The 21,340-nt window shown below is 40.3% G+C and overlaps 1 protein-coding gene across 8 annotated transcripts in view; it reads left to right on the top strand.

Moving 5' to 3' along the window:
- The window catches only part of POT1 (protection of telomeres 1), an 89,449-nt gene that overhangs the window by 20,345 nt on the left and 47,764 nt on the right, over window positions 1-21,340 (top strand). For 6 of the 8 annotated variants that reach the window (XR_014784454.1, XM_084810876.1, XM_084810881.1 and 3 more), the window contains 2 exons: window positions 1,682-1,732; window positions 2,938-3,052. The exons of 1 other annotated variant lie outside the window; for it this stretch is intronic. Coding sequence is in view for 6 of the 7 variants with exons in the window: in XM_084810876.1 (XP_084667002.1) it covers window positions 1,682-1,732; window positions 2,938-3,052 (166 nt within the window). In the remaining variant the exon portion in view is untranslated. The remainder of the gene's footprint in view (window positions 1-1,681; window positions 1,733-2,937; window positions 3,053-21,340) is intronic. One more of the 8 variants, XM_084810879.1, reaches the window with a different exon arrangement.

The following is a 21,340-nucleotide window of genomic DNA, read 5'->3' as shown; positions in this document are numbered from 1 at the left end:
TGAGAGTTTCCTAGAATTTACATTTGTAATGAAGCTAGTCATTAACGAATAAAGTAGTGTTAGCCTAGAACTTTGTTTCCTGGAGTGTGTTACTTGTGAAGGAAGAGGACGGAAGAACGTGACAGCAAGGTACAGAACCTCAGGCCCAGGGTCCCATTCTAGCCCTCTGAAGTTGCCCAGCAGACCATGCCCACTTCCCCTGGCCCCATCCCTATTCCTCCAACCACTTATTGTTGGGTGGCTTCCTGGCTTTTGTGCAATTTCTCGCCATTCTAAAAGGTTGAAAAGCCTCTCCTAAGCTTTAGTTACTGGCAGGAAGAGCTTTAAACTAAAATATGCTGGAATATTTGAATTTTTTGGCCCCACCCATTTGCCTTCAGCCCCACCCATGACTGGAATTTCTTCTCTGACAATGGAATTTGGACTGAAATAAGTTCTGCACCCCTGATCTATGCATTTAAAGGTGTGGAGCTAACATGGTTTTATCTCGACAGTGCTGTCCATGGGGCAGGATATTTATGTGTTATTCTGAAATATACAACTGAGTGTATTGGGTACTGCTGTTGGAACCATTACTACCATATGTTGTGGGCCTTTAAATCTGGTTGTATTGTGTTAAAGTTGTAGTGATCTACATTTCACAGTGTTGCTTCCTCATTTATGTGTGGAAAGCCCTTTTGCCAGATAAATAAAAATAGCATTGTATTGACATTGGCCTGAGAAGTTGGAGATCTTGCTGAACTGGCAGAGTGAAACATATTTTTTTACTCTTCTTGTCATTTTTCTGGGATAGTAAATATGCTGTAAATTTATTTACATAGTGATGGCTTTATTTTGGAGATTGGATAAGAGAGCAGACATTTCTGTGGTCAAGAGATTTCAGCAAAAGAGATTTCTCAAAGTTCTGTTAGCAAAAGCCTGCCTTGGAGGCTTTTGGAGGACAGGTTTTTGTCATTTTTGTAGAATGTTTGGCAATCAGAAAGCAACTCAGATATGGCAACCATGCAACTAATTCTGCATGTCCAAGGAGAATTTTTATTTGAAGCCTGCAAGTTTCTCTTACGCTTTTCATGTCCTCTCTTGAACTTACGTTACCAACTGTTAGGTTTTAAGGTATAGTTGCCACTCTCAGAAGGGAAAGGCTTCTGTGACTTTATAAGATACCTGACAATGAGAATTTCAGTCGATGAAGCTCCTCCAGCACTCTTCTTCATGGTGGAATAGCTTCATCTGATCAGTTTATAGCAACTGTGCTATTATATGCATGGTACCCCTGCTAGAGAAATAGCCAGAAATTTTATTTCTTTTTATTTTTACGGAACTGTTACAAGCCCTCTCTGCAAATTGTCTAGAAGCACAAGCAGTAAACAAGAGCTTGCAGAAAGCATAAAGGCTCTTCACTCTCACTGAGGAAAGTAAATGTTTGACAAGTAGATGGGAATTATATTAAATATCTAAGCATGCTATGTTAGCTGTATTAATAGAGCCCTTGTTTTTAAAGTAGTTATTACAGTTGCAGTATTATTTATCACACTTCTCTAAATTAGCCCTTTGGAAACTGGACATAGTATTTAGTTTTTGGTTTTTTTAAGTCCAGCCTTGTTAAAACCTTGGCATTAAAAGTCTAAAATCATCTTTGCTGTCTTACGGTGTTTACAGTCTTCAGTTCTTTTCTCCCCAGATTTGTACTAGGTCATCATGTACAGCAACTGCTTCAGAAACAGTATCCATGGTAAGTTTTTATTTTTAGAGTTTGAAAATAAGCAAGGAACTGCAGGAATAAAGCCTAAAATAAGTTTTGCAGCACCTTTAAGTTGGAGAGAAATAATAGCTATAGATCTCATAATTCTCCATTTGACAGCTTCTGTAGGGAATCCCTCTTATACAAGAAATAAGACAGAAAATAAGTGTCCAGAATTTTTTAGCAATTTCAAACACTATAATTCCTCCTTTGGACATCTCTTTTCACACAGAGGCCCACCAGTGTTTTATAATGTGTTCTGAAGCTCTTTTATCTCTTTTCTGAAGCTCTACACAGAGATGAAAACTTCTCTGTGTAGAAAATCCTTCATCAAGCAGCATCACCAAATTAAACCAAACCAAACTGCAGGCCCAGAAATGCTGGCAAGTGCCCTAATTTCCTGAACATGTTAAATTGTTGGAGGTGGTCTGAAAGTATTCCAGCTGTTATTAGGCCAGCCAGCAGAACAAGATGATGACAGGAATAATTAGAATGCCTATGGCACCTTCTGCTCATTGCTGGACAAATTACAAATGTTCATGTCCCAGCAGCCTTTCCAAAACTTTATTAAAACAAATTTGCTGTATCAGGAGAGGGCAACAATTCAGATTTCCCCAACATAAATTCAAGCAGTTGGCAAGATTTTATACTGACTAGGGCCAGATTAAAATTCCAATGTGTCAAAAAAATCAATTGGCATAATTTTCTTTGTCATTGTATATAGTGGAACCGTATGTTTTCTCTGCCCATGCAAGTAGCTTATACATTTATTCAAACTGTAGAATGTCCTGCAAATGGTTTTTTTTTAATATGTTGTGAGATTGTTGGTCTTCCTAGAGTAATCAAATGCTGGCGGCCTGTGACAATTGCAGCTAATGGGCAAAATACAGTCACGCATTCCTCAGGAAATAAGAATAATAAATAATAGAATAAATAGAATCGTATTCTGATAAGAATAATGATTTAGATGCAAAGGTTCCCTTCTTCCAAAAGAGGGAGAAGTCTTCCAATGGAGGAAGAGAACCTTTGTATACAGCATTGTATCCAGAGAAAGAAAAAATCATTTGTTTGCTCATAATCGGTAAGACATCCAGCTCCTGTTTCTAAAGCCTGGCAAGAGAGAACAAGTTTTGACAAAGAACTTTCTATAGAGAAAGTTTTTTCTCATGTGATCCCTTTTTCTTTTGTCTTGCTAGCCTGTTTCCCCCAAGTACACATACACCCCTCTGAATCATCTTAAAGATGGTACTGTTGTCAACCTGTACGGTGCTGTGAAATTCTTCAAGCCTCCATATGTATCCAAAGGAACAGGTACATATTATTGAATACAGAAAATCCAAATTATTGACGTTTTTATTTTTAATAAATATGTGCAGAAAGTATGTTGTGGCTGCTATCTCTGATGAACCACCCAACTCTTGCTGGTTGCTAGGATTCTTACAAAGAATGCTGGACAAGGTGGACCTTGGTCTGATCCAGCAAGGTATTCTTAAAGTTCTTAAGCAAGTGTGTGTAATTGGGATCAATTAATATAGATTAGTTGGAGAAGGGCCATATTTCAGTAACTGAGAAAGAAAGCTTGCATGGAAAAGGTTCCTGGTTCAAGCACTGGTGTCTCCAGGTAGGGCCAGAAACATCTGACTCTTGGAAAGCTGCATCCATAGACCAGCCTTCCCCAACCTGGTGTCCTGCAGATGTTTTAAACTATAACTCTGAGGATTTCCAACCACATTGGCTGGGGCTGATGGGAGTTGAAGTCCAAAACACCTGAAGATCATCAGGTTGGGGAAGGCTGGTACAGGCAATGCTGAACTAGATTGACCAATGGTCTGATGGTATAAGCCAGCTTCCTACACCTTAACTATTAAGATATATCCAGAGTATTTATTCTTCATGTAAATTAAAATCACATCAGTTGACCGCAGGGATTCCTGGAGTGGGGGGAGTAGAGTATGTAAGACTGAAGTCAGCCCAGTCTTCAGTTAGAGTATTGCAGAACTTACAACCCAGTCCTAAATATATTTATTTGGGAAAATCCCATTGATCAATCCCCGTTGATTTGAATTCCATGTGAGTGTGCTGAAGATTGTGGCCTGAAATTTTCAGCATTCTGCGTACTGATTGTGTCACTACAGTCTCTGTGCAGTGCCTAGTATGCTCTTGGCATAAAATGAATGCTAAATGGCATATCAAACCAAAACAGATACAAGCATAACTAGTATTAAAACACACAACAAGCAAAGGGAAAAATCCATGGTTAAGCAATACTTTTATTAAGACCAACCAAAATGCCACAAATGATTGTGCAAGCTTTTGGGTTTTGTTTTCTGTACTTTTTTTTACTGTTCCTTTTCTGTTCTTCCTGCATCCCCTGTTTTTTTGTATCACCCAGCCTGATGAAGAATTCTGGAGACCTGGAAAGCTTGCTCAATCTTTTGTGGCCTTATCTTTGGCCATAATAAAAGTATTACCCAACTGTGGATTTTACTTTAAAACATCCTGCTATCAGATTAAGTCTGTATACCAAAAACAACATTCTAGTGTGTGTGATTCTAGTCTATCATTGTTATGATAATGATCATAAAAAGCATTCAAAAATGCTTATGCTTTGTGAGATTCCAAGGCTTAGTACAGATAATGGTGATGTCTGATCTCTGGTTAGAAAAGGAGGAATGCACTATGGGCTGGCCTGCTCCTTCCTCCTACCCCACCACACCAATCCCCCATTTCCTTTTTCTTTTCTAACCACAATCAGGGTTACATTTTCAGTGACATTATTGCTAACCATGGTAAACTCCTGGCCACAGTTTACAAACCCACTTGAACCATGGTTGCAAACTGTCTCGTGCTAAATGTGTTTAATGATAACACCACTGCAGATGTAACCCTAACTATGGTAAAGTCCAAAAAAAGAAAGGGGGAATTATTATGCTAGGGTTAGAAGGCTGGAGATAGAGCAAGCGAGCCCATAGCCTGTGGCATTATCATTAACCGTGGTTATTTCCAAATAAAAATTTGCAAACATGATCAAAGTATACCTGTAAACTGGGGTTTGGTTAGCAAAAACACCCCTGCAAATATAACCCTAACTATGTTTAGCTTTGAAAATGAAAGACATTATTGTATGAGAGATGTGGAAGAAGGAAATGTTGGCGTCTACAGGCTAGCATGGTTAGGAGAAGGTGGAGCGTAATGTCTTCATCAGCCATGGTTTAAAGAATTTTCTACAGTTGTAGAGCAGCCATGGAAAGCAACTTTTCCATGCATACTGTTTGATGCAACAGTGAGAAACTCAAGAAAGTTTTTTCTATCATTCGTGATAGATTAATAGAGGATAGTCATCCTTCATTGTAAACAGTGGGTTGGATCCAGGCTTAGTCATGCTTAGAGTAAATCAGTTGAAATCATTGGGACTTAAGTTACTCATGACTAACATCCTGTTGATTTCAATGGATGTACTCTAAGCATGACTGATCTGGATCCAACCCATTGATTTAAAATAGAACTGCATCCTTCAATTCTTTTATTTAAAATTACAAATGACTTTAAAATATGAATGTTCAAGCCCAAGATAGTCTGTGGTAGTAGCTTCCAAACATAAAACTGTTGAAGTATTGAAAGATAAAAGTGCTTCCACAATCCAGTTATGAAAAATTGGGAATAAAGTGCCATGAGGTAAAATAATTTATATGTCAGACCTTTAAAACTGATATGGTAATTAAATTTGGTATCAAGAGCTAGTAATGGTCCATCTGTTATTATAGATACTGTACCATATGCTTTGTCTATTTTTCTGCAAAATGAAATTAAAATGAATATCATTAGTTTAATCTTACATTCACTTATAATTTAAAATTAAATTGCATGCATGAACCTGGAAAATAGCATGGCTACTCTATAAATCTATTTGTATCTTCAGTTTGGTTATCAGTTTTTGCAGGAATTTAATTTGGGCTGATAGAACATTTATGGAAGGCTCACTCTCATAGAACGGACTTCCAAAATTGCCAACCTTTCTCGTAATACTATAACATGGTTATTTCATATCTGACAAGCAGACTGTAGCAGTAATGAAAATTATTTGAATCTACAATTTACAGAAAGCATAAGCACAGTTTTACTTGGTTTGTGAACCCTTCTGGGACAAAAGTATGTGTGTGTGTGTGTGTGCGCGCGCGCGCGTGTGTGTGAGAGAGAGAGAGATTGAGAGAGTATGTGCAACTTTTCTGAGCCCTTGAGATAAAGTGAGCCATAAATATATGAGCAGATAAAATACTAACCCTTCTACCTGTGCACTGACAACGTTGTTAGACCAAGAATATGAATTTTCACATTTTTAAAAAAATAAATAAATGTAGATTGCTAGCTGGTTTAAACTGTAGCAGATATCTACCCCCAAAAGTCTCTTCCCCAAGGGACCTGGTCCAACTGCATGTGAACCCCATAGGCTACATCATTGGCAATGGCTATAAGGTCAGGAAGGAAATACAGAAATGAGAGATCCATGACCTGCTAGAAAGAGAAAAGTGTCAAACGAGAACAGAGGCAATTACTGGCTCAGTAAACCTTAGAAAGTATATGAGTAGGGCAGAAAAGGAGCTCACCAGTGACTGGGTGGTGAGAATGAGAAGAGACAAGTGACTGTGGGAATATGGGCTGAGAAGAAGTATAGATTGTGAGGATACAGAAGCCATCTTCAGGCAGTCTTCTCCTCACTCACCAGTGTCTATGTGTTCGGTGCAGCATCTGCAAAAGGAATCCTACATGCATATACTTATACACATGTAGCTTCCACGTGTTCTGGAGCCCTTAACAATCAGGGTTCCCAAAGCCAGTCTGTGCAGCCAGTCTGTGCTGATGCTGCACAGACATCGGGGCAGGGTATGCAATATTGGGGACAGAGCTAGCAGGTGTATTGCCACTCCCTCTGTGCATTAGTGTATGTATGGAGCTGAGTGTCTGAATAGAGCTAGAGCAGCCTTCCCCAACTTGGTGCCCTCCAGATGTGTTGCATTGCAATTCCCATAATTCCCAGGCAGCATGGCCAATTGCCTGGGCTAGAGGGTGGTGGAAATGGGCCATTAACCACACAAGCCTATGCACATCCACACAGAAGTAAGTCCCATTGTGTAAGTGCGACTTACTCCCAGGTTAGGGTGTATAGGATTGCAATCCTAATTGTCAAAGGTTAGGAAAGGATGTGAACAGAAGACACTTTGAAGAATTTGGCTGTGAGTTTGGAATGGTGTAGTCTCTTTTACCACAATGTCTATCATTAGGTATATGTCTGTTTGTAGAAACCTATAGTGCACTAGCAAAACTGTGTACCTAATATACTTGTATCTCCCTATAAATAACCAAGCTGGCAGTAGATGAGAATCTTATTTAAACAGGAAAGGGGAAATACCTGAGTATACAACTGGGGGAAATGCTTATTTATAAATGTATTAGGGTGCGATCCCATGCATGTTTAGAGAGAGAAAAAGTCCTATAACTCCCAGCATTCGCCAGCCAGCCAAACTGGCTGAGGAATGCTGGGAGTTGTAGGACTTTTTACTGTCTAAACATGCATAAGATTGGACCCTTCATGACTTTCGACTAAAACGATACAAAGCAACAAAACAAAAGAGAAGACATTATTATTTTGCCTATATTAACTGTTAACATTACTACTGTTCAGCAGTCTTGGTTAGAATAGGTGGCTGTCATGACTCTTCTGGAACCTGCAGTTTCTAAAGAAGACTCAGGTGGAATAAAGATACTCAATGGTCTTATAGGCCCCTTCCAACCCTACTATTCTATTATTCTTTGATACCATAGAAATATTCAGGAAGGCATATAAAGTCTACCTATTCACTGTACACCAACATTTTGTATTTGAACATTCAACTTATGATCCACCAACCTCACTCAGCTGTCAGTCACTAGCTGTTGGTGGTCTGTTACCATGATTGCTGGGCTGTGTTTCACTTGTTGAGTCAAAGGTTGCATGGTTGGGAAAAACCATACGATTGACAGAAACTAATTTCCTTTCTGTTATATGGAATTTCATCAATCTGGCAGGTGCTTCAAGCTACTGTTTACTGTCTTACTCCTGTTGTCAAGATCTTATGGAACTGAAATGCTAATAAATGCAACACACATCTGTAGATCATGAGATGTTCTGCAAACATTTGACCATTTCAGAAATGGCCATATTGTTAAAAACTGTGGGCCAGAGGGAGCCTTAGCAATTGTTTTTAGGGGCCAGGATTTGGCTAAAATTGGGTTTCGGGCTTGGAGATGTCATAAAATGCCCCCCACACACACACACACACCTTATGTAATGTCCATGTAGTTTTCCTTCTATGTGCACCTAACTCTAGAGTTTGTAGAATGCCTAGCAGATGAAAAAAGTAAAATAATTATGAATGAGTCCCTGCAGATGAAATCAAATACAACTTTGATACAAGTTATTTTATTATTAGTTAATATTCTCGGATCTTTTGTATACCACACTAAAACAATATATGGAATTGTCATCCTGTAGCTGAGATGAAACTTTTAGATTCTTATGCCTCAGTATCTTTTAATGCTATGTTACGCTGGGTCTGTAGAATTGAGAGAAGTGCATTCAGTGTGAGATTCTCAGCCTTAATTTTAATAGGGATTTTTTTTCTCTCTCTCCCTTCTGTTGAAAGCTACAGAGAGTTGAAAAGATCATGATTTTCTATCCTTCAGGATATTGCAGAGGGTGTGTTGCTGATTTTTTATATGTTATTTCTAGACAGGCAGATATCCTCTTATTTCGCTTTCCAAAGCTCTTGTAGTTTTGGTCAAAACCAAAAAGGGCATCTAGACAATGAATAACTAGAAGAAAGGGCATTTCTCATCTAAATATATCAAATGGAAATTTTAAGGCTAGCGACCTCCTATAAAGATATATGAAGTCTTCACAGATGATGATAGAAAATGGAACCCATTTGAAATGGCATTTGGTTCTAGGCTAGGGTTTCTAATGACACAGAAATAGCTGTGGATTCAGCTACTGATGCATGGATGCAATACTTCCATTTTGCCTTTTGCTGTTAAACCAAGCAGGCTTAAAATAGCTGTTCAGTAGATTCGCTGTTGAGGTGCATATAGACAGCTCAGACTTTCAGATAATTATGTGGTGTGTTACAATGTGCTGCTTATGTTATGTCAACTGTTTGTGCTATTCTGAAACAATAGCAATGCAATCAGATTATTTCATGGAATCGTAAATTTGCAGATTAAATACAAGATCCCCTAACCTAGTGCCCCATTACCTAAACCACCAGCATATAACGTGGAACTCCGCAAAATGCCAAACTCATTATCTCTGCAAAGTGACCAGCTCAAAATAAGTTGAGACATTCAGTAAAGAGAGAGTTTGCTTCTATTGTTTATTTGTTTATTTCATTTATTCGCCACCTTTCTACCAAAAAAAATGGCACTCAAGGTGCGTTGCTATCAGGTTGCTTGGTAGAAATGCATACATATAAAAACTGTGGATTCCACTGACATTCCAGTGGGACACAGGTGGCAGGATGTAGCTGCTCCGAGCATGAGGAGCCCCAGTGACAAAGCGTCTCAGGCCCAGTGACAAAGTGTCAGCAAACAAGCGAGTTGAGCAACTGTGCGACTGTAACAACAGGGCGAAGAAGCCAGGGTGGTGAACTCTTCCCTCCTTACTCCGTACTCACAATAAGTAACTGTAAATAAATAACTATAAATAATTTCCCCACCTTTCGTAATAAACAACTAAGTTTTCCAGGTAACCCCCCGTCCCCCCCGAAAAAACAGTTATGAAGGTGGAAAGCCAGCAATGGGGAGGGGGCTATCCAGTGTATTGCACTGAGTGCCACATGTACAACTGTCTACCTGCTGGACGGAAGTCGTGGGTGTGTGCTCGGTGTAATGAGCTCTTGGTTCTCAGGGAACAAGTGTGTTCCCTTGAGGCCAAGGTTGCTGACCTATATATTTCGGCTTTGGCCCAGCCGTTTCACTCTTTCTGGCGCTACTTGGAAGTACCCTCTGTTCTTCCCCAGTAGTATATTGGACACCTTCCGACCTAAGGGGCTCATCTTCCGGCATCATATCTTTTAGCCTTGTGATACGTTCCATGGGGTTTTCTTGGCAGGAATACTGGAGTGGGTTGCCATTTCCTTCTCCAGTGGACCACATTTTGTCAGAACTCTCTGCCGTGACCTGTCCATCTTGGGTGGCCCTGCATGGCGTAGCTTATGGCTTCACTGAGTTACACAAGCCCCTTTGCCACAACAAGGCAGTGATCCATGAAGGGGGTGGGTGACAATACCAGGCTCCAAAACTAATTTAGTGCTAGGAATATGCTATCATCCATGAGAACAGAATGCTCAGAGTGACCCTGAGATGGAAAACACAATCAGGGAGGCCTCCAAACAAGGAAGTATTGTAATAATGGGCGACTTCAGTTACCCCCATGTTGATTCGATAAATGCATGTTCCAGCCACGAGAAAGAGGTTACATTTCTAGATACCCTAAATGATTGTGCCCTAGAACAGTTGGTCATGGAACCAACCAGAGGGGAGGCGACCATGGATTTAATCCTAAGTGGTGTCACCCAGGACCTAGAATGAGATGTAAATGTTGTTGAACTAATTGGAAACAGCGGTCACAGTGCTATCAGGTTTAATATAGATTTAAGTGGGAGCCCAGTAAGTCCAACACAGTCACATTTGACTTCAAAAGCGGAAACTTCTCTAAAATGAGGGAACTGGTGAAATGGAAGCTAAAAGGGGGTGTCAAAAAGATTAAATCCCTTCAGAATGCTTGGAAATTACTCAAAACCACAATAATAGAAGCCCAGCTAAAATGTATACCACAAGTTAGGAAAGGTAGCACCAAGTCCAAGAGGTCGCCAGCATGGTTAACGAGCAGTGTTAAGGGAGCTATTAGAGAAAAGAGAGCTTCTTTCAGAAAATGGAAGTCTTTCCCAAGTGAGGAAAACGAAATGGAGGACAAGCTTGCACAAAGACAATGCAAGCAGACAATAAGAGATGCAAAAAAGCATTTTGAAGAGCATATCGCTAACAACATCAAGGCCAACAATAAAGAATTCTTTAACTACATCAGAAGCAGAAAACCAGCTAGGGAGGCAGTTGGACCATTGGATGACAATGGAGTTAAAGGAGTACTGAAGGAAGACAAGGAGATTGCAGAGAAGCTGAATGAATTCTTTTCATCCGTCTTCACTGCAGAAGATATAGGACAGATACTTGTGCCTGAACTGATGTTTTCAGGAAGGGAGTCTGAGGAACTGAGGAAAATAGTGATGACAAAAGATGAAATTCTCAACCTTATTGATAAAATAAATCACCGGGCCCAGATGGTATCCATCCTAGAGTTCTCAAAGAACTCAAATATGAAAATGCTGATCTTCTAACCAAAATATGCAACATGTCCCTAAGATCAGCCTCTGTACCAGAGGACTGGAAGATGGCCAGCGTAACACCAGTTCTCAAAAAGGGATCCGGGAAATTACAGGCTGGTTAGCGTAACGTGTGTTCTGGGTAAATTGGTTGAAGGCATTATTAAAGATAACATTAGTAAGCATATAGAAGGATAAGCCCTGCTGAAAAAGAATCAACACGGCTATCTCGAAGGTAAGTCCTGTCTCACTAACCTTTTAGAGTTCTTTGTGTCAATAAACATGTAGACAGGGGTGAACCGGTAGACATGGTATACTTGGACTTCCAAAAGGCTTTTGACAAAGTCCCTTACCAAAGACTCCTGAAAAAGTTAGCAGTCATGGAATAAAAGGACAGATCCTCTTATGGATCAGTAACTGGTTAAACAACAGAAAGCAGAGAGTAAGAATAAACGATAAATTATCCCAGTGGAGGGAAGTAAATACTGGGGTCCCACAGGGATCTGTATTAGGACCAATGCTTTTCAACCTATTCATAAATGATCTGGAATTAGGAGTGAGCAGTGAAGTGGCCAAGTTTGGGGATGACACCAAATAATTTAGGGTGGTTAAAACAAAAGGGATTGTGAAGAGCTCCAAAAGGATCTCTCCAAACTGGGAGAATGGGCATCTAAATGGCAAATATGGTTCAATGTAAGCAAGTGTAAAGTGATATACATTGGGGCAAAAAATCCCAACTTCAAGTATAGCCTGATGGGATCTGAGCTAGCGCTGACCAACCAGGAAAGAGATCTTGGAGTTGTGGTGGACAGCTCAATGAAGATATCAACCCTAAATGTTACAAAATAATGTAGTTTTCTTCAATTTTATACATTTGGGTAGTGATGTGAAGGCCTGGAAAAAACGGGAAATTCTAGGGAATTATGTTTTTTCTGTTATTTCCAGGGACTGTTCCCCCACCACCACCACCAAAAAAGTTGAATAGCTTTGGATTATGAAATATTTTCTTTTAGAATTTAAGACAAGGTGGCTTACATATTGTTACCAAGACTTTACTCCCCCCCAGATGTTTTCTAAAAACTATGTAATAAGACATTTATAGAAAGTCTAGAGATGTAAAATATCTGGAAATAATGAAGCCATGGGGGAAAATGTTTTTAATCCTCTCTGTAAGATTCTCAGCATAATTATTTCTTCCATTTTTTATTAAAATTATTGATCCAGTGTATTTTTTACTGATAAACATTTTGGGATGGTCCAAGTCATGCTCAGTTTCCCATGTGAATGGAGTCACCATATAATATGGAAGAAAATGTACATTTTTGACAGTTTGGGTTTTGTTCTACAGTGTCCTGTGTTTCTGAACTTGTCTTCCTCTGCCTCTAGTGCTTCCTGATGCTGGCTTCTAGGGTGATTCATATGTTTCAGGGACTATTTGCTGAAGTTCTCTCTGGTCAGACATCAGCTAGGAACCTAAATATTTTATGTGTAATTTGGTTTGCTCATAAAATTAATCATGTTTGGTATTTTAAATTAAAGTGTAGTTTATTCAGAAAATAATTACAAATTTACTGAGTTCACTTTTTAAAGTTTTCAAATATAATGATAATTTTATGAACAAACCAAGTTATACATAATATAACTTTAGGAACATGAAGGTTGCTTTACGTTCCTAAAGCAGCCTTCTTCAACCTGGTGCCCTACAGATGTTTTGGACTGCAATCCCCAGCATTATGGACCAGTGGACATCCTGCCTCAGGCGGATAGGAGCTGAAGTCCAAAATATCTGGAGAGTACCAGGTTGGGGAAGGCTGCTAAGGTAGTTCTCACATTCATTATGATATCACATAAGTTGGGGGGGGCAGGGGGGAATGGCCATCAAAATGGCAAATGCAGTTCAGTGTAAGCAAGTGTGAAGTGATGCACATTGGGGTAAACAATCCTAATTTCGAGTATAAGCTAATGGGATCTGAGCTAGCAGTGACTGACTATGAAAGAGATCTTGGGGTTGTGGTGGACAGCGTGATGAAAATGTCAACCCAGTGTGCAGCTGCGGTAAAAAAGGCAAACTCCATGTTAGGCATGATTAGGAAAGGAGAATAAAACTGCCAATATCATACTGCCCTTATACAAAGCTGTGGTGCGACTACACTTAGAATACTGTATATGGTTCTGGTCACAGCACCTAAAAAAAAGATATCGCAGAGTTGGAAAAAGTAAGAAAGGGGCAACTAAAATGATCAAGGGGCTGGAGCAACTCCCCTATGAGGAAAGGTTGCAACAGCTGAGATCGTTTAACGTGGAAAAAAGGAGGGTAAAGGGAGACAGGATAGAGGTGTACAAAATTATGCGTAGTGTGGAGCAAGTGGATAGGGAGATATTTTTCTCCCTTTCTCATAATACTAGAACCCAAGATCATCCCATGAAGCTGATCTGTGGGAGATTCAGGAGAGAGAAAAGCAAGTACTTCTTCACACAGCGCATAGTTAAACTATGGAATTTGCTACCACAAGATGTAGTGATGACCACCAATTTGGATGGCTTTAAAAGAGGAGTGGACAAATTCCTGGAGGGGAAGGCTATAAGTGGCTACTGATGGCTATATAATACCTCCAGTATCAGAGGCAGTATGCCTATGTATACCAGTTGCTGGGGAACATGGGCAGGAGGGTGCCATTGCACTCATGTCCTGCTTGTAGGTTTCCCATGAGGAGCCGGTTGGCCACTGTGTGAACAGAATGCTTGGGCTAGATGGACCCTTGGTCTGATCCAGCAGGGCTCTTCTTATGTTTTTACGGTGTGATTAGTTGCCTAGGTCATGCTAACTCCTGATAAGCAATATCAAATTCTTTAAGTCAACAGCTAAGGTTTGAGAACCAGGAGCAGCTCTACCATTCGGCAGAGTGAGGCAGCTGATTTTGGGTGTCATGGAAGGGCACCAACTTTGTTAGTTGTTTAATTTATTATTGTTATTTTTACTGCCTGGGAGGGGGAGAGGCTCTCATGGGATTTTCTGCCTCAGCTGCCAAAATAATTTGACTGGCCTTGGTACTATGCGCCTTGACTTGGTGTAGGCATAGGGGGGCGTACCATTTGCTGCTCCACCTCAGGCAGTAAAATGTCTTTGGAAGATGATGTTGAGAACATAATGAGTTTATGGCGCTTTTTATTTGATTGCAGGCCTGTGAGCCAAAGAGGAGCTTTGTTTTTCTAGTTTGTATCTGCAATCCCATGGGCTACTTGTTTTAAAACAAAAATTAAAGCAGAGGTTATTAGAGTGCTAGGAAGAACCTTCAGGCTGTAGAAAGTCCCTTTGGACATGCATGCTGCCCAACATGTTATTAAAAAAAATCAAAACCAGCACAGTAGATTTTTATAAGCGATAGTTGTACTTTACTGCCAGATTCTAGTAATCCATGCGGATATATTAGCTTTAGGTTTGCACTGTTGAACTGACACAGTTTCTCTCCTCAAGCAATGTGAGGTCCCTTGTTTAGTAGAAGTATTTTACACTCTGCATTCCGTTTTACTTCTCTGAACTAAGTTAACCGCATAGTGATGCAGAGCTGTAAATGCAAGCAGCCAGTCTATTTGTCTAGGTTTAAAAAGTAGATTAAATTTCAATTTGAGTTACCTTAAAACTTGTTTATCTTGCTAATGTGCAATTTCTTTACCGTATTCATTAAAGTGAGGTATACAGTACATAGGCTTACAATAAGCTGTCAGATTTTGATGATGCTTGGGATAATTTGTTTTTCTTATCTGCTGTTTATACCTCGTCGATGACACACATGCTGTATCTATTCTGTGCTTATTTGCTGAAGATAATTTGCAGACTTATCTAATTATGAGCTAATTCACAGTCTCATGCTTATTAGGCTATGTTTTTCGGGACTGTTCCTTTAAGTGTAGTAGCTTTAAAATAATTTTAGTCACTGAAAATAATTTCTTTACATCGGCCATTAACTATTTTTAGTAATTTAACTATACCTATGAACTGCTACCTTAAAATACTTTTAACTGTGAGTTAACTACATTTCAGTAAAAGTAATTGGAACCAGCTTTTGTAACTACTTTGAAGGAGTGAAATAGTATTAGTTCCTTTTATTTAACTGCTACTTTGGGCTGAAAATAAAACATTTGTATTGTTAAATACATCAAACAAAAACAGTTTAGTGGGAGTCTAGGAACTTTACAGTGCAATCCTGTGCATATCTCCTCTAAGGAAATCCTATTCAGTTCAGTGGGGCTGACTCCCTGTTAGGTGACTTAAAAGACTGCAGCCTTAGGGCGCAATCCTATTGGGATAGATGGCCACCTTCGAACTTGGAGGCAGCCGACTATCCAATGCAAGGCGGGGCAGAGCACGGAGGGATCCTCTCCTCTGTGCTCCAGCTGCCCTGCATTTGCAGCTAGACAGCCGATTTGGCTTGTCTAGGTGGAGACTTTGGAGTAGGGGGGGCCCTGCATGGGCCTTACGCACTACTTCTTACGTAGTGCGTAAGAAGCGTTGTAACAATGCTTCCGCGGTCTCCTCCCCTCCCTGCCCCCAGGAATGCCCCTTTTCACCCGCTGTGCGCTATGTTTACAAGCGCGGAGCTGGAGAAGAACCGCACAGCCTACAAGGTGACAGGAGGGGGCGGGGAGTGAGATTTCTGGGAAACCGAAAACTCCTATGGCTATCTAGACACTGTCTAGCAACCATAGGATTGCACTCTCTGACATTTACTTTACTCAGATAACATGTGCAAATCTGTAAGTAGTCAGAGCAGCAGAACTCTGTTCTGGCCTTTCTACCCCTATCGTGCAGCTCCTTACTTCTTAGGTCAGGCTGGACTGTTAAAATATTCTGGGCAGTATCCAGCGCTGTCATTCCACTACTGCAAATGACATTGCACTAGTGGAAACGAGGTTCCAAACTCTACACAGGGGGAGAATCCAACTAAAGTTACACTTTACTTACACTAAAGGCAAGCACTTCTGCAAACTGTTGTGCAACTGGCTGTACAAACACTTGCGCGACTGAAAGATTTGGCAGAGCTCCACTAGCACTATTTGAATTTGCAAAATGACACAGTTGGATACTGCCCTCTGAGTTCACCCAGTCCTCTAAAAAATGCTACATACTGAGCATGCTTCTGGCAACTAGATATAGCACTGAAAGGAGGGTTGCCACATTCTCTGGATGTGAAGAATTGAAGCTATGCCTAAATTCTTCTTAGTGACTGATTTAGGATTTTTATTGCTATTTACAGTGTTTTTAATTAATAATGATTTGAATAGTTTTCCCCTCAAATTGATGGAAGTCATTATTAGTAGTTAAATTGTAGTAATTAACTATCAAAAAATAGTTTAACTATATAGTTTGAATTTCTTTTCATAAAGTAGTTGTAATTACTATTCAGCTACATGAAAAGTAGTGTAACTACTTGTAGTTTAACTACTGCCCATTGCTGTTTCTTTACTGACTTATTTGTGGGATTCAAATTCCTTTAAACTGCTGATCCAGTTAGAGTCTGAATATCAATTCATTTCCCCCAATCAGCCTGAATATAAGGCTGATTTTATCATGGTGTTTAATATATCTAATAGTAATTTTGGGGATGGAGCAATACTTAGTTGCATTCTAAAGTAAAGTAGTAGGAAATAGTTAAAGGACTGGGATGAACATAGAGTGGGGATATAGATTTAGGTTTCCTCTGGATCTAGAATCTGTTAAAACTAAATAGGTTCATTTCACTAATAGTTCCATTCACCATCGGTTGTGACTAGATTTTTAGAACTTGACAAGAAAGACCTGGGTTTACCTTAGCTATGAACCTAACTGATAATGGGCTATGGCTCAGTTCAGATGCTCCTTCATTGGTTGGAGGATCATGGATGATTTGCAGACTGCACACAATCTTACACCCTCTCACACCTGATGTCCCTGAAGATTTCCTGTTTGGTGCTAGCCATAGCTTACCATGTTGTCTGAATTAACAAAATCCTACAATAATTTGCTTTCCAAACCAGAATCACCTCCCGCCCAGTTAAGTATGCACTAATGATCGTTTGCTATTCATACCTCATGGTGAACTAAGGGAGCAATCCTATCAGAATAGGTGGCCACCTCCAAACTTGGAGGCAACTGCCTATCCAATGCAGGGCAGACGAAGCGTGGAGGGGATCTTCTCTTCCGTACTCCAGCCGCCCTGCATTTGTGGCTAGCTGGCCAATTTCAGCTGTCTAGCCACAGGACTTCGGAGCAGAGGGGGAGGCCAGATGATGCATAGGATGCATTGTGCCAGCACTTCTGCACTCCCCACCTTCCCCACCCCCAGGAATGCCCCTTTTGCCCCACTCCACGCTGCTCCTCTGAGGGTGGAGCCCGGGGACGATCTGCGCAGCCTACAAGGTGGCGGAGGCAGGCAGTTTTCCAGAAACCAACTTTGGAGTGTGAGCTCCAAGGTCGGATCCCGAAAACTGAACAAACCTATGGCCGTCTAGCCTCTATCTGACGACCATAGGATTATGCCCTAAGTTACTAAATAGCAAGGAGTGGGATAGGAGGCCATGCACATCCACGGCTCCACTGTGGTTTGGGGAACCTACATTGATCTTGGGCAAGTGACTGACTCATTTGCTTATGTGGTGTTGGATTCAAACTACCTGTGGGCAGAGTTCTTGTGGATTACCTGCAGAGGTGATTTTTTGTCAGTTCCCCATTTCCCCTGCAGCCAACTGTGCCTCCTGCTCTGGGGGGTCGAGGGATCCACTGGAATAGCATAGGTGGTGGTGCTGGGGGCTATAGGGGGAAGGGGAAATCTGCAAAAATCATCTGCCTCCACTGGGACCCTCTGCTGAATCTTGGTCCCCTCCTCAAAGTGAAAGAACTCTTCTACTTGTAGAAGGGCAGGTCTGGATCCAACCCCAAGGAATACTGTTGTGATCACGTCCCTACCTCAGAAGGCTATTGCGAGGACAAATATCATGAAAAGTTTAAATCCTTGTATGGTTCTGATGGTTTATAAATCATAACAGATGACATAGTGGGTTACAGTGACAGCCATAGAAGGGTTGAATGCCCTATATGCTTGCCCACAAAGATTAGAATAGTCTTCTAGTTACCTTTCCACAATGTGGTCTAATTTGAATAAGTAGATGTCAGCTTTTCCACCACAATTCTGCTGCACTGTAGCTACAGAACTGTGATGTACAGCTACTTTTCAGGACTTTGCTTTCTGGTACACTGATTCTCACTGATCTCTTGCAGTTGAGCTTATTCTGAGTCATGGTCTCAGGCATTTTGTGGTGGTGCCCACAGCAGAATCTCAAATTCCCAAATGCGCCCGCAGGTCCAAAAAGTTTGGGAACTCCTGCCTTAGGTGGATCCCATGGGAGGCACCTGGCATTATGTTGAATGTTTACTGAAATGTATCTTTATTAATTGGTTAAGTAATCATTTTTCCATATTGTTAGCCATTCGTCTAAAACATGTCAATAGAAAAATTCCACTTCTATTTGTTGAATGTGTCATTATTGGGTTGTTCAAAAGTTAAATAATGTAAACCTTAATCCAGGCAGTGCATTCTGCAACAGTTGCAGAGAATTGTGTGTAAGTATTTATAATGGATAATATAGATGATTATAATATTTGTGGGGTTTTGATTAAAGATGGCTTGAAAGTACTATTAGGCTTTAGAATAAAACTCCAAGGCAATTTGCACTTAATCATACAGAGGAAATTAGGTGAATTGCTCAAGATTGTTTTTAATACAAAACAGGAAGTTTAATCTTCTGTTATGTTTTAAGATTTATATCAAGTTTGCAATATTTAAAATATAAATGATTTCCATAGTAGTGGACAAATCCAGCAAACTATATTGAATGGTCACGTTTTAAATCAAATGTTACTATATTTCTACTAATCATGTCATAAATACCTATTTAGGGTTTTTTGTTCTAACAGTGTATATAGGTAGAGTGTGTGTGTGTGTGTGTGTAAAAGAAATAACCTAAATGCACACTGGTAGATTGTTTTTTGACATTTTCCTGTGTTTCCTCCCCCCCCCCCAAAAAAAAAATATTTATTTCTTTAGATTGTGGCTCTTCTTAATATATTTGAAAATGACTGGACTTGAAGGAGTAATAAAGCATGAAGCCATTTTCATGTGTCAGTTGGGGAAAAAAAAGACTGCATCTGTCAAAGCATGCATGCATACAGTCATTCAATCATGTTTAGCCAAATTTTCAGACAAAGATTTTTTCCCAAAGCAACTCATAGGGCTGCTTGGTGAAGATAGTACATGAAGGAAAATATACACCCTGTCATCAGGGTTATAACTAGAAGTCAGGACAGATAAGGAAAGTGGTTAAATGGAAAAGGTAAGGGAGGCAAATCCATTTGACAGTTCAAAACAAAGAGTTAAGTTGTAAACAGCCATTTACATCCAGTTAGGGCTATTCTCATCTTTCCTATGCTGGTATTCTTGCTGGTATGGAGGTGATGCAACTATTCATTGGCCCTTTGGCTTCTCACAGAGCAGAGGTCTAAACTTCCCTGCATTATTTTGTCATTTCTTATCTTCAAGTGGATGAGAAGAAGGGGTGCAAATCACAGTAGCCCTACTTGACCAGTAGGCTGATGATCTTCCCTTGCTATAGCTATGGCATGACAACTGACCATTTTTGGAAGATAAGATCTTGAGCTGATGGAAGCTGGATTTGTCTGCTACTAATTGCCTAGGTTTTACTACTTGTTTTATGAGCATTATAAAAATTACTTTGTCCACCATTAAATCCTACAGTTCCACTGTGGCCCTTCAAACCACACAAAATTGCCTGCCTATGTTTTATGACCATCTGAATCAGGGGGATGGCAAGGAAAGAGCGATGTAGCCTTCCCCAACTTGGTGTCCCCCTGATGTGTTGGACTGCAATTCCCATTACTTCCAGTCAGCATTGGCCATGCTAGCTGGAGATGATGGGGGCTGTAATCCAACACATCTGTATCAGATGTCACTCCTGAATGTCTGTAGCCTTCCCCAACGTTTGTGCATCCTCTGTAGGAAGTGGTGTATACTAGAAGATAACGTTGTTGTGATCCGCACACAGCACAGAGTTTACTGATGAGAAGTACAAAGACGTAACATAGTAAGCTCCTGTTGAGAGCTGACACAACCAGGAGTGGTCATGAAAGGTGTGATAGAATTTGCTAAATTTGCCCAAATCCATGATGAATTCTGATTACACAATCCTCCAGATGTGCCACTTATTTGATGGCAGCATGAGTGAACAGTTGCACTGCAGGGGTTATTATTTTTTGGCCAGGGATTATTTTTTGGCAGTAGGGACTTAAGGCTGGTTATTAACTGGTTATTTTATAGAATATACTTGTGACATCTGGCTGATAGCTCCCGCTTGGATGCTCCTGCAAGAGGGGGCAGCTAAACAAACCATAGACTCTCCGCCCAGATTTTGTTTATTGTGTTGTCTGAAGTGGGTTCTAGATTGTCCCTCACTAAACAAGCCAGAGTCATAAGCCAACAACGAACCATGGTTTATGACTCTGGATTGTTCAGAGAGAGACGATCCAGAATCCCTGGTTCGGATGCCACGATAAACCATGGACGGAGGGTCTGTGGTTTCTTCACCCACTTCCGCTTGTAGGAGGAGCCAAGTGGGAGCGATCAAGGACTGTGCACTAGCATGCTGCTCATTGCTAATCAGCCAAGGCTCCAGAGTATCCTGTGTTACTGTGATGTCTGAACATGGCCACTGAACATTAGACTGAATTTCTACATGCCACACTATCATCATTGTTATCTCATGTCACAGAGCAGAGTGATCATGTCAAGGTTGGCTCCTAATAGGATTGGTTTGCCATTGAACTTGTTTCCTTATCTGTCTTTAGCTTGAATACTTTAAAAATATTTGCTCTTCAATGTTTGTAATTTTGTAGCAGTTTCAGCCCAGTTCACATCTCTGTACATGTCATAGTCTGAGGATGACATAACTGAGAACTCATGAATTTTGTAACAGAGAAAGGTGTAAAACTGCAGAATATCTGACTCATAGCTCTTCTCAGGAAACTGTATTGTTTTGCTTAAGGCACAGCCGGTGTATTTATTTTGATATAAGTCACTTGACTTCAGCGAACAGAAAATAAAAGAATATGATCGTTTGGCGTAATAATTCATGCCTT

Source organism: Heloderma suspectum, chromosome 7, assembly GCF_057233095.1.
Source record: "Heloderma suspectum isolate Gila_16-S chromosome 7, 16-S_ref, whole genome shotgun sequence".
Taxonomy (NCBI): domain Eukaryota; kingdom Metazoa; phylum Chordata; class Lepidosauria; order Squamata; family Helodermatidae; genus Heloderma; species Heloderma suspectum.
This window is presented reverse-complemented; position numbering and strand designations above follow the sequence as displayed.